Source organism: Mandrillus leucophaeus, unplaced genomic scaffold, assembly GCF_000951045.1.
Source record: "Mandrillus leucophaeus isolate KB7577 unplaced genomic scaffold, Mleu.le_1.0 Scaffold350, whole genome shotgun sequence".
In the NCBI taxonomy this organism is placed as follows: Eukaryota; Metazoa; Chordata; class Mammalia; order Primates; family Cercopithecidae; genus Mandrillus; species Mandrillus leucophaeus.
Genome location: NW_012103699.1, coordinates 1,900,437 through 1,913,236, shown reverse-complemented (window position 1 = coordinate 1,913,236; position 12,800 = coordinate 1,900,437). Strand labels below are relative to the sequence as shown.

The 12,800-nt window shown below is 40.1% G+C and overlaps 1 protein-coding gene across 1 annotated transcript in view; it reads left to right on the top strand.

Moving 5' to 3' along the window:
* Positions 1 to 8,899: 8,899 nt before the first annotated feature.
* The window catches only part of SLC35F3 (solute carrier family 35, member F3), a 429,539-nt gene continuing 425,638 nt past the window's right edge, over positions 8,900 to 12,800 (top strand). Inside the window, exons 1-2 of the mRNA XM_011989371.1 lie at positions 8,900 to 9,318; positions 9,717 to 9,946. Coding sequence (XP_011844761.1) covers positions 9,266 to 9,318; positions 9,717 to 9,946 — 283 coding nt within the window. The 5' untranslated portion in view covers positions 8,900 to 9,265. The remainder of the gene's footprint in view (positions 9,319 to 9,716; positions 9,947 to 12,800) is intronic.

Sequence of the window (12,800 nt, the reverse complement as noted above, 5' to 3'; positions counted from 1 at the left end):
ATCTACATCAGCCTCATCAAGTTTTCTTATTAAAATTTAGCTTGTCAGACCTACTTGGCGGGGGAACCCTCCCTATAATTGGATAGGATATGAGAGCCTGCATTTTGAAGGAGCATCTGAGGTGATTCTGAAGAACTATAAACTTTAAGAACAAGGAGCACAGAGAATTTCTGCTATTGCCTTTTGTGATTCTGAGGATTCTGAATATCCCAGGCAGAGCTGGTCTTAAGATCTTACTGATATTCTTGAGGCACCCACAATGTCTACAGGTTATAATAAAATCAGCTTACACCAAATTGTACCACACATGCACAGTTATTAAACAACCAGCATTTGCTAGCAAGTGTTCAGAAAAATGTTTATACGGCCTGTAATGTCACTCACGCGAAGGGCAGCATTCTGTCTCTTATAGGCCCTCTAACCACAAAAAAACATAAAAAGCTCACTCAGAAGCAACAATATTCTAGAGCAGGATTCTTTGCTCGGCTCATCCCGGGTTCAAGTGATTCTCCTGCCTCAGCCTCCCAAGTAGCTGGGATTACAAGCAAGCGCCACCATGCCCAGCTAATTTTTGTATTTTTATTAAAGACGGCTTTCACCATAGTTGTCAGGCTGGTCTCAAACTCCTGACGTCGGGTGATCCACCCACTTCAGCTTCCCAAAGTGCTGGAATTACAGGCGTGAGCCACTGTGCCCTGCCCTAGTAATCTTAGAGTTGACATCAGGCAACTAAAATTATATAAAAGTTTGCTGGAAAAAGGACGGCAAATTTTGGTACTATCCCTAAGAATAGAAGTTAAATCCTGGGTAACCTGATGGAGAGGATCTCTGAACTATTGTATCCAATCCACATATCATGTACATCTGTAATTCCCCAAGGAAAACTAATTTCTTACACTTATAGATGCCATTTAAAAAGCAAAATTTTCACCAGTGAGAACCTACTTCTGATATTCACTGTGCCAAAATGCAAAGCATTAGGTGTTAATTGACATATGGATAATAGAAGAACCTATGGTAGCTGTTCGGCAATGTTGCATTTATGGTATAATGCTGGTTGACCACAGCTGGTTGGAAGAGTAGTTTGCTGGCCTCAACTAGTGAATGCACACCTGGTATCACATGGCCCAAGCCAAAATATTTAACTTGAGAGTTATAGCCATAAAGAGAACTGTCTGGAGAGGTGAGGGTACCAAGGGGTAAAGAGATAAAAGAGGTTCCCCTGTAGCATTTGGTGGTAGCAGTGGCAGTAATTGCAATGGCTGACAAAGTCCAGATCCAGAAGCTTCCTGAGATGTTATGGAAATGGCTACATTTGACAAGTGGAAATGTTACAGAAGTGACAAAAATGATCATTGCAATATTTACTGAGCACTAAACTCAGACTCTGCACTATGCTAACTTCTTAATTGTTCAATTCATTTAATCTTTATAATAACCATTTGAGATTGATGTGAAAAATGAGGATTGGAGGAGTTAAATACATTTCCCAGTTTATCCAGCTGGTGAGTGGAGAAGCCAGTATTTAAGCCATTGTATTTGATTCCAAACCCCAAGCTATTTATTTTTAAAAAGGGAGAGGAGATTGATGTGGCTTAGCAACTGCACATGTAAAATTTAAATAGGGATTTTAGTCAACATGAAACTTGGGTATGAGTCAACAGTTTCATGTGGCTGTCAAAAAGCTGAAGTCAACCTTTAGCTGCACTGCTAATTATATTAGCTCAGATCTATTGAGTACAGGGCATGTGCTAAGCACTTTACATGTATTAATTCATTGTATCTTTACAACAGTCTTACAAGGTCCTCCCTTTTATATTGATGAGGGAACTGATAGAAAGGTTACAGACCTTACCCAGAGTTACGGCAGCCTAAGAGACAGAATGTGGTGATTAAATGGGGAGAGGCCTATATTCTTGTTAGGCCTGAATCTTACCCAAAGTTTACACAATGGGATTTTAAAAGCAAGGGGAAGATTTTGAGCTAAAAAACTTCAGTCATTGTTTATGAAGTAAAATTGTCTTTTTTTTACTTTACTTTTTACATTAGTGGTTCTCAAACATTAGTGTGCATAAAGTTTGTCTGGGGAATTCAATGAAATTTACAGCTCGCATGCCCACATTGAGAGGGGATGATTCAGAATTAGCATTTAAACAACTGTCATGAGTGATCTCCTGTCGGGTTGTGCTCAATAATCCCCTAAGGATGCTCTGAGAAACATTTGATAAGGTGTTCTTTGTAATCGTTCAAGACTTGCTTAAGATGAGATACTTCAGGTATAAGGAAAAAAGGAGTTTTGTCCTATGTCTCAGAAAAAGGGATTAAAAGCTTTCTGGCACACACGAAAGTGTGTATGCGTTTGCACATACACACAGAAAGAGAGAGAGAGCACCTTATTTCTAAGGATCTCACAAAAAGAAGAGTCAAATTTGTGTAAAATTATGGAGGATCTTATTTTTAATTTATACATCCAGGTATTACTTGTTACTTTTAAAATAATGGCTTTGTAGTTTTATTATTATAATAGCTATACAATAACAATACAGCAAGTGAGAATATTTTGTCCAAAAAAATCACTACCCAGAACAATGTCAACATTTCTCCCTGTGCTTTCTTCTATGAGTTTGATAGTGTCAGGTCTTATGTTTAAGTCTTCGATCCATCTTGAGTTGATTTTTGTATATGGTGTGAAATAAGGGTCAAATGTCATTCTTCTGCATGTGGTTATCCAGTTTTCCCAATACCATTTATTAAAGAGACTTTTCTTTCCCCATTGTATGTTCTTAGCATCTTTGCCAAAGATCATTTGACTAAATGTGCCTGTTTATTTCTGGGCTCTTACTTTTGTTCCATTAGGGTATAGGTCTGTTTTCATGGCAGTAGCATGCTGTTTTGATTACTATAGCTTTGCAGTGCATTTTGAACTCATTTAGTGTGATGCCTCCACCTTCATTGTTTTTGCTCAAGATTGCTTTGGCTTTTCAGAGTCTTACATGGTTCCACACAAATTTCAAGAGTGTTTTTTCTATTTTGTAAAAAATGTCATTGGAATTTTGATAGGGATTGCATTGAATCTGTGGATAACTTGGGGTGCTATAGACATTTTAACAATACTAATCTTCCAATCCATGAACATGGGATATATTTCCATTTATTTGTGTCACCTTAAATTTCTTTCATCAATGTTTTAAAGTCAGCGAACAAATCTTTTACCTCTTTGGTTAAATTTACTCCTAAAATTTTTAAATTTTTTGGTAGCTATTATAAATGGGATTTATTTCTTGAAATATTTTTTCATATCTTTGTAGATAGTGTATGGTGTATAGGAAAGCAATTGATTTTTGTATGTTGATTTTGTATCCTATAACTTTATTGAATTCATTTATTAGTTCTAATAGTTTTTTGTTGGCGATTTTAGGGAGATATATATATCATATATATGATATATTATATATAGATATATGATAATGTCATCTGCCAAAAAAGACAATTTTACTTCATTCTTTCCAATTTGGATTTCTTTTGTTTCTTTTCTTGTCCAGTTGATCTCACTAGGACTTCTAGTACTATACTGAATAAAAGTGATGAGAGTGACATCTTTGTCTTGTTCCAAATCTTAGAGGAAACATTTTTAACTTTTCATCATTGAGTATAATGTTAGCTGTGGGTTTTATACATGGATTTTATTATGTTGAGTTATATTCGTTTTATGCCTAATTTGTTGAGAGCTTTTATCATGGAAGGATATTTAATTTTGTCAAGTGCTTTTTCTACATTTAATAAGATGATCATATGGTTTTGTGTCCTTCACTCTGTTGATGTGGTATATCACAATGATTTGTGTATATTAATCAATTCTTGCACCCCAGGGATAAATCCCACAAAATCATGGTGTAAGATCCCTTCAATATGCTGTTGAATTTGGTTTGACAGTATTTTGTTGAGGACTTTTGCATCTATGTTCATCAGGGATATTGGTCTATGGTTTTCCTTTTTTGTTGCCTTCCTCTCTGGCTTCAGTATTATGGTAAGCTGGCTTCTTCAAATAAATTCAAAAGTCTTCCCTTCTCTTCAAGTTTTTGGAAGAGTTTGAGAAGTTTTGGCATTAACTCATTCTTAAATGTTTTTCAGAATTCATCAGTGAAGCCATTAGGTCCTGGACTTTTCTTTCTTGGGAGGATTTTTGTTACTGGTTCAATCTTCTTACTAATTATAGGCCTATTCAGATTTTCTATGTCTTCATTAGTTAGTCTGGGTAGTTGTATGCTTCTAGGAATTTATCCATTTTTTTCTAGGTTATCCAGTTTGTCAGTGTATAGTTGTTCATAGTAGCTTCTTAAGATACTTTGTATTTCTATGGTATCAGTTGCAATGCTTCCTTTTTCAGTTCTGATTTACTTGAATATTCTCTCTTTTTTCTAGATTGTCTAGCTAAAGGTTTGTCAATTTTGCTTTTTTTTAAAAAAATCAACTCTTCACTTCACAATTTTTTGGATACGACCCCCAAAGCACACTCAACAAAAGCAAAAATAGATAAATAGGGTTGCATCAAACTGAAAAGTTTCTGCACACCAAAGGAAATAATTAACAGAGTGAAGAGACAACATAAGGAATGAAGGAAGATACTTGTAAACCATATATCTGATAAGAGGTTAATCACCAAAATACATAAGGAACACAAAAACTCAGTAGCGACAAAACCCAATTTTAAAAAAAATGGACAAAGGACAGAAATAGACATTTCTCAAAAGAAGACATACAAATGGCCAACAGGTATATGAAAAAATACCCAATGTCAGTAATTGTAAGAGAAATGCAAATTAAAATGACAATGAAATATCACCTCACACCTTTTAAAATGGCTTTCTTCAAAAGGACAAAAGAAAAACAAGTATTGGTGAGGCTGTGGAGAAAAGGGAACTCTTATACACTGTTGGTGGGAATGTCAATTAATACAGCCATTATGGGAAAATGTATGCAGGTAACTGAAAAAACTAAAAATAAAACTACCATATGATCCAGCAAACCCACTTCTGGGAATATATCCACAGGAAATGAAAGCAGTACATCAAGAGATATCTGCACTCCTATGTTTATTGCAGCACTGTTCACGATAGTCAAGTTATGAAATCATCCTAAGTGCCAATCGATGGATGAATGGATAAATAAAATATTATATATGCACATGTATTTATACACACACATGCAATGAAATACTCTTCAGTCTCAAAAAAAAAAAAAAAAGACAATCCTGTCATTTGCAACAGCTTGGATAAGCCTGAAGGACATTGTGCTAAGTAAGCCAGGCACGGAAAGACAAATACTACATGACCTCACTTACAAGTGGAACATTTTAAAAAGTTGAACTCATAGAAGCGGAGAGCAGAATGGTGATTGCTAGAAGCTGTGACTATGAGGAGGAATGGGAAGATGTTGGTCAAAGTGTACAAGGTTTCATTTGGCCAGGGTGAATAAGATCTAAAGTTCTAACATACAGCATGTGAGTATAGTTAACAATAATGTATGTATGCTTGAAAACTGTTCATAGAGTAAGTCTTCCATGTTATCTTAACAAAAAAAAATGTTAAGTGTTTGAGGTGTCTGATATGATAATTAGTTTGATTTAATCATTTTACAGTGTATTCATATGTCAAAACATCATGTTGTACACTATAAGTATATATAACTTCTATTTGTCACTTAACCTTAATAAAACTGGAAAATATTTTAGAAGAACATAGTGACATAGAAAAGCAGCATAATGAAATTTTTAAAATAGACTTTTTTTTTAGAACAATTTCAGGTTCACAGCAAATTTGAGGAGAAAGTACAGAAAGTTTTAAAATACCTTCCCCCTGTCACACACCCACAGCTTCTCTCCACCCACATCAACATCCTGCACCAGTGGTACATTCGTTACAAATAATGAGCCAACATTGACACATCACTATCACCCAAAGTCTATAGTTTACATTAGGGTTAACGCTTAGAGTTGTGCATCCATTGAGTTTTGACAAATGTATAATGATATATATCTACCACTACAGTATTATACAAAATCAGTCCACTGCCCTAAAAATCCTCTATATTCTGCCTGTTCATCCCATTCTCTCCCCAACCCTTGGGAACCAATGATCTTTATACTATCTCCATAGTTTTGCCTTTCTCAGACTGGTTTCTTTCACTTGGGAATAAGTTTTCAATTTCCTTCATGTCTTTTTGCAGCTTGATAGCTCATTTTATCACTGAACTGAATATTCTATTGTGTGGATGTACCACAGTGTGTTTATTCATTCAGTTACTGAAGGACATCTTGGTAATTATGAAAAAAGTTCCTATAAACATTTGTGTGCAGATTTTTGTGTGGACTTAAGTTTTGAACTCATCCAGGTAAATATCAAGGAGCACAACTGATGGGTTGCATAGTAAGAGTATGAATCATTTTGTAAGAAACTCAAACTGTCCACCAAAGTGCTGTACCATTTTGCATTCCCACCAGCAATGGATGAGAGAGTTCTTGTGGTTCCACATCCTGCCAGCATTTGATGTTGTCAGGGTTTGGGATTTTATTCATTCTAGTAGGTGTGTAGCAATACATCTTTGTTGTCTTAATTTGTGATTCCCTAATGATGTATGATGTGGAGCATCTTTTCATGTGCTGATTTACCATCCGTGTATCATCTCTAGTGATATGTTTATTCAACTATTTTGCCAATTTTTTAGTTGGGATCATTTTCTTATTGTTGAGTTCTAATTATTCTTATTTTTTATAACAGTTCTTAATCATGTATACGATTTGACATACTTTCTATTGGTCCGTAGCTTTTCTTCCCATTGTTCTAACAGTGTCTTTTACAGAGCAGAAGTTATTAATCTTAACGAAGTCCAATATCAATTTTTACTTTCATGGATCATGCCTTTGATGTTGTATCTAAAATGTCATTTACAAACCCAAGGTCACCTGGGTTTTCTCCTTTTTATCTTCTAAGAGTTTTATAGTTTTGCATTTTATATTTAGGTCTATGATCTATTTTGAGTTAATTTTTGTGAAAGGTGTAAGGTCTGTATCTATGTATCCAGCTTTTTTTCTTGTTGTCTCTTTCTTTCTTTCTTTCTTTTTTTTTTTGTGAGTGGATGTCTAGTTGTTATAGCACCATTTGTTGAACAGATGACCTTTTCTCCATTAAATTTCTTTTGCTCATTGTCAAAGATCACTTGACTCTATGTGGGTCTATCTTGGCCTCTCTATTCTGTTCCATTAATATATTTGTCTGCTCTTTCACCAATACCACACTGTCTTGATTACTATAACTATATTAAGTTTTGAAGCTGGGCAATATCAGTCCTCAGACTTTGTTCTTCTCCTTTAATATTGTGTTGGCTATTATGGGTCTTTTGCCTTTTCATATAAACTTGAGAATCAGTTTGTGATATTCACAGAATAACTTCCTGGGATTCTGATTGGAATTACTTTGAATCTATAGATGAAGTTGGGAAGAACTGATATCTTAACAGTATTAAATTTTTCCATCCATGAACACAAAATCTCTATTTATTTAGTTCTTTGATTTCTTTTGTCACAGTTTTGTAGCTTTTCTCATATAGATAGTGTACATATTTATTAGATTTGTACCTAAATATTTCATTAGAGTGGTGTGCTAATATAAATAGTATTGTGTTTTTAATTTCAAATTCCCATTGTTCATTGCTGGTATATAGAAAAGCAGTTGACTTTTGCACATTAATTTTGCATCCTTCAATTATCCTTGTATAATTGCTGTATCCTTCAATTATCCTTGTATAATTGCTTATTAGTAACAGGAGGGTTTTTTTTTTTGTTAACTGAGATTTTTCTACATCAACAGTCATGTCAGCTGCAAAGATAGTTTTCTTTTACCTTTTCCTTCACAATACGTATACTTTTAATTTCCTTTTCTTGTCTAATTTCATTAGCTAGGACTTTCAGTACGATGCTGAAAAGGATTGCTGAGTAGAGACATACTTGCCCTACTCCTTATTTTAACAGGAAAGTTTCTAGTTTCTCACCATTAAGCATGGTGTTAACTGTACGCTTTTGTAAATGTTCTTTTTCAAGTTGAGAAAGTTCCCTTCTATTCATAGTTTGCTGCTACACAATATGATTTTAATATAAAAAAGCAGTACATAAAGTAGTGTGTACAATTTCATTCCGATTTTTGGGACAACTGTATTTTGCATTGGAAAAAAGCCTGGAAGAGAATACGTTTATAATTGAAAGTCGTCATTTTTGGCTGGATAATGGGTATTTTCTTTTCCACATACTTCTGTCTTTCCTAAAATTGCCCCGATGAAAAATAATATTACGAAAGGTGATTAGGTAATCTGGAGAGAATGTCTTTTGGCCGTTGGGGGCGGTGGGGTGGTAAGGAAAAACATGAGAAGCTTTTAAAATGGAAATCTGTGAAGAGATAACTGATTTCGTAATTGCATCATCAGTGGGAAAGTAAGCTCTCTGAGGACCAGGTCTGACTGAGACATCCCCACAGCGTAGTAGATTAATACATTTTGTGTCTCAGCGTTGTCTATGAAACGCCATTTATTCACTAGGCATGCTGAGCGTGGAACCAGGTTTCTTTCTTTCCAAGTAGTTTTGCTAGTTTAGAGAAAGAGAGACAGACACATAAATACATACAGAGAGAGAGAGAGAAAGTACTGAACCAGGAGCAGCAGGGTTTGAGTCAAAAGAGAGGGGCAGAGGAGCGCGTCCCGTGCCCCAGGCTGCCACGCGGAGCGCGGGCGCGAGGTGCGGGTTCCGGGGCCGAGCGCACGCCCGGAAGGTGGGAGGTGGGCAGCAGCGCCCCCGCCTGGCCCTCCTGTGCGCCCCGACCCGACGCCTCCCCGCCCGACCAGGTGCCTCGAGAGCGCACAGCTGGGAGGGCTCTCCCGGGCTCGGCGAGACTCACGCCCGCGGTGTGCTAGGGCGGCGGCGACGGTGACGGGCGTGGGGCGCGGCGCTGCCTCGGCTGCCGGGTCGTTGCAGCGAGCGCTCGGGCCGGCCTGGAGTCTCCGGGCTGAGCCGCCGCGCCTGCATCGTGCGGCACGCCGCGGAGGCGCTCGGGGACAGACCGCGCGGGCGCGCACAAAGCGGCCCGGGGCGACCCGCGCTGCGCGGACCCTCGGTGGGCAGCGCACCCCAGTCTCCCCTGGCTAGCGGCTGCAGGGAGCTCCGGCCCGCGGCCCCTCCACCTCAAGTCTGGGAGCTGCCGGCCCCACTCTGTCTTTGCCTATGGGGATCCGAGAGTTTCCCAGCGGCGCACCCAGGGGAAAGAGCATCGCTGTGTGAGTAGAGCCCCGGGCGTGGGTGAGCGAGCCGGCGGGCGGGAGGCCGGAGCCCCGGGGTGGCCCTTCGCAGCTGGGACACTGGGCAGTCTGGGGCTCGGGGAAGGGCGGCGCGCGCGGCGGAGCTGCTCGGGAAGTTTCAGTCATTCTTTCCCTCGCCACTCGCTCCAACCCGCACTGGCCCGAGGCGCCCAGGATAGGGCACTGGGGACAGCTGCCCGGGGAAGTGGGTGAGTGGCGGCGGGAAGGGAGCAGCGCGGGCTCTGCCGCGGCGCTCGCCCCCGGAGGGCGCCGGCCGCGCTCTTGCTCTCGCCCTGAGATCTGCTCCTCACGAATCCCCTCCTCTCTGTCCACGCTCCCCGTGTCCACCCACCTGCCCGTGGCGCCTGCGACCTCAGTGGCATGAGGCGGTCACCGGACGTCAGCCCCCGGAGACTGTCCGACATCAGCCCCCAGCTCCGGCAGCTCAAGTACTTGGTGGTGGACGAGGCGATTAAGGAGGATCTGAAATGGTCGCGCTCCGTGGAAGATCTCACCAGCGGGCCCGTGGGGCTCACGTCCATCGAGGAGCGGATCCTGCGCATCACTGGCTACTATGGCTACCAGCCCTGGGCAGCGAGCTGCAAAAGTAAGACCCCCTCCGGTCATTTTCCTCGTCCGCCGGTCCGTCTCGTTACCATTGTCACAGCAGCCTCGGGGAGCGCATGCAGCGAGGCGTCCAGCCACCCCCTCCCGCCCTGCCTGCTGATACAGACCCAGGTTTGCAACTTTGAGGAAGAGGCCTGGAGACGGAGTTCTCCTGGACCTCTGAGGCTTTCTGATGCGTTCTCTTACACTCCTTCTTCTCCCACACACAGGATCTCTCGGTATCCTTATCCCTCCACCTCCAAATGTTGGGGACACTCTTATGTGGCAGACCGTGGGAAACAAATCAGAAACTCAGAGTATCCCGGACAGTGTAGCTTCCCCGCGGATCAGAAAGTCTCACAGGGTCCTGGGTCAGGTCTCACCAGGCTCAGCTGGAGATACTGATTTAGGTAGCCAGGATTTTAACTCTTCCTTGCATCTCCTAGCCCAGATGATAAAGAACAATTCTTGGGGTCTTCATTTTAGATGCTGTTCACGCCCTTTTCCCCTGGATTTTATCGGTCTGCAGTAAGGAGGTTCTATAGGGATCTCTCTAGTTAGTGGTGTTGGTCAAGCAAGATGAATGTTTGGTGTCAGGTGGAGAAGCTGACATGGTTTTCTGCCAGTGGGTCCCAGCTAATGGCTTTGAGGATGCTATGATCAATTAGACAGACATTATCTTATGTCACCAGGACTAATTCGATGTACATTTCTTTTTCTCACTTTGCAAGAGAGAGGTTGATTATGATGAAGTCCAGATATCTATAAATATAACCATAATTAGGTGGTCTCATCACTGTAGTTTGACATAAAGGATGGCCATTTGCCACCTCAGTCAGTATGAGAAATGGGCCTTGACTTCTTTCATTTGAAATAAAGACTGGATTAATAGCTTGTTGATTTTGAGTTTTTTTCTACCTTTTATTGCTTAAAATTGAAACATTCTTTATTGGTCTTTAGGGGAAAAAACGGGCGTTTGTAATTTAATAATATTCATCACTAAAAAAAAATGTCTATCTTTAGATTATTCCTAAAACCTTCGAGTCCAAGGCAAAGGTCAGTGGTATGCTAGCAGTGAGCTGGTTAGTTTTAAATTATTTTCAGGAAGAAACAGGATTTGAATGTTTTGCTTTCATGCAGCTTTTAAAAGACTGCATTTCATTGGGTATAAGCCTTTAAAAAAATTATCTGTATCTCTTCCAATCTCTTGCCTCTGCTGCTAAAATTGTAGCTGATTACAAAAGGAAGACAAGGGGCCAAATGCTCTTTTTGGTTGGAAAACCCTGGGCATGGGATAACAAAAATTAAACCCCATCGGAAACCATATTTCTTATGGGCATGGATGGAACACTCAATTGTTATTTCTGCTTTCTAAAATTCTGTTAGAAAATAGCAATTTTCTATTCTTATTTCCATTTTCTGCTTCCTTAATAACAAAAGACAGTGGTATAAAGGACAGCCTTCATAAAGTCATCTCTTTAGTGCTGGAAGTCATAAAAAGGTTTTGTCTTTATAAATCTATTTGTGACTGGCTGCATGTGCTTTGTGGAAGTTATCACCAAGGTTTGTGATTTGGGGACTTGGCAGAGAGCTTACGGCAGTGATGACTGTTCAGTACAAACATATTTTGTAATTAAGAGAAGAGAAGGGCTATGTGGAAATGGAGTCCCTGGCATCACTGGAGGTATTCTTAAATGCCTCTCTCTGAGGCTTCATTGGAAGAGTAAATATTAGCAGGCAAGGCTACAGTGATCACTGAATATGAATAAAATCAACTCATTCCACTCTCTCTATTCCTGTGAGGATTCTTCTTTATTCCAAGGTATTTCCTTGTTACTATAACGCTTTAGGTGACAACTGACATTTTGGTGAATTGATTAGGTGTTATGTTTAAATTTAGAGAGGGTAATGTTTTACTAATATATTAATGTAGCAAAAGAGGGTTTTTTGCTTGTTTTTTTGTTTGTTTATTTGTTTTGTTTTGTTTTTGAGAGGGAGTCTCACTCTGTCACCCAGGCTGGAGTGTGGAGTGCAGTGCGCGATTTTGGCTTGCTGCAACCTCCACTTCCTGAGTTCAAGCGATTCTCCTGCCTCAGCCTCCTGAGTAGCTAGGATTACAGGCGTGCGCCACCACATCCAGCTAATTTTTGTATTTTCAGTAGAGATGAGGTTTCACTATGTTGGCGAGGCTGGTCTTAAACTCCTGACCTCAGGTTTTCCACCCACCTTGGCCTCCCAAAGTGCTGGGATTATACGTATGAGCCTCTGCACTCGGCCCAAAGCAGGTTTTACGGCAGAACTTTTGCTGTTTGCCATTTCTACTCAATTAATAATAATAAAGACGCTTATCTATTACCTGTAGGCGTCACCTAGTTGCTTTATTTGTTGGTTGGTAATTGTACTCTACAAATGGGGAGAGATGATGGTTACCAAAAAAAAAAAATTCTCATGATCTCCAGAGTGAGTTATGGAAGCTCCAAGCTATTATGTCACCTTTCAGTCATCTTTCAAAGTATTCATCTACGTCCTAACTGAAGGAATTGCCATTTAAAGTTTCTAGACTCTTTGAGAGATGTGAGTCACTTGCCCTTGTAGCAGAATAAATCATTTGATTGACCCAATATTCATTTGTATCCTCTTCATTTTTAGATTTTGTTTGGGTTGTTAAGACAGGTGGATCACGAGGTCAGGAAATCGAGACCATCCTGGCTAACACGGTGAAACCCTGTCTCTACTAAAAAATACAAAAAACTAGCCGGGCCCAGTGGCAGGCGCCTGTAGTCCCAGCTACTCAGGAGGCTGAGGCAGGGGAATGGCAGGAACCCGGGAGGCGGAGCTTGCAGTGAGCTGAGATC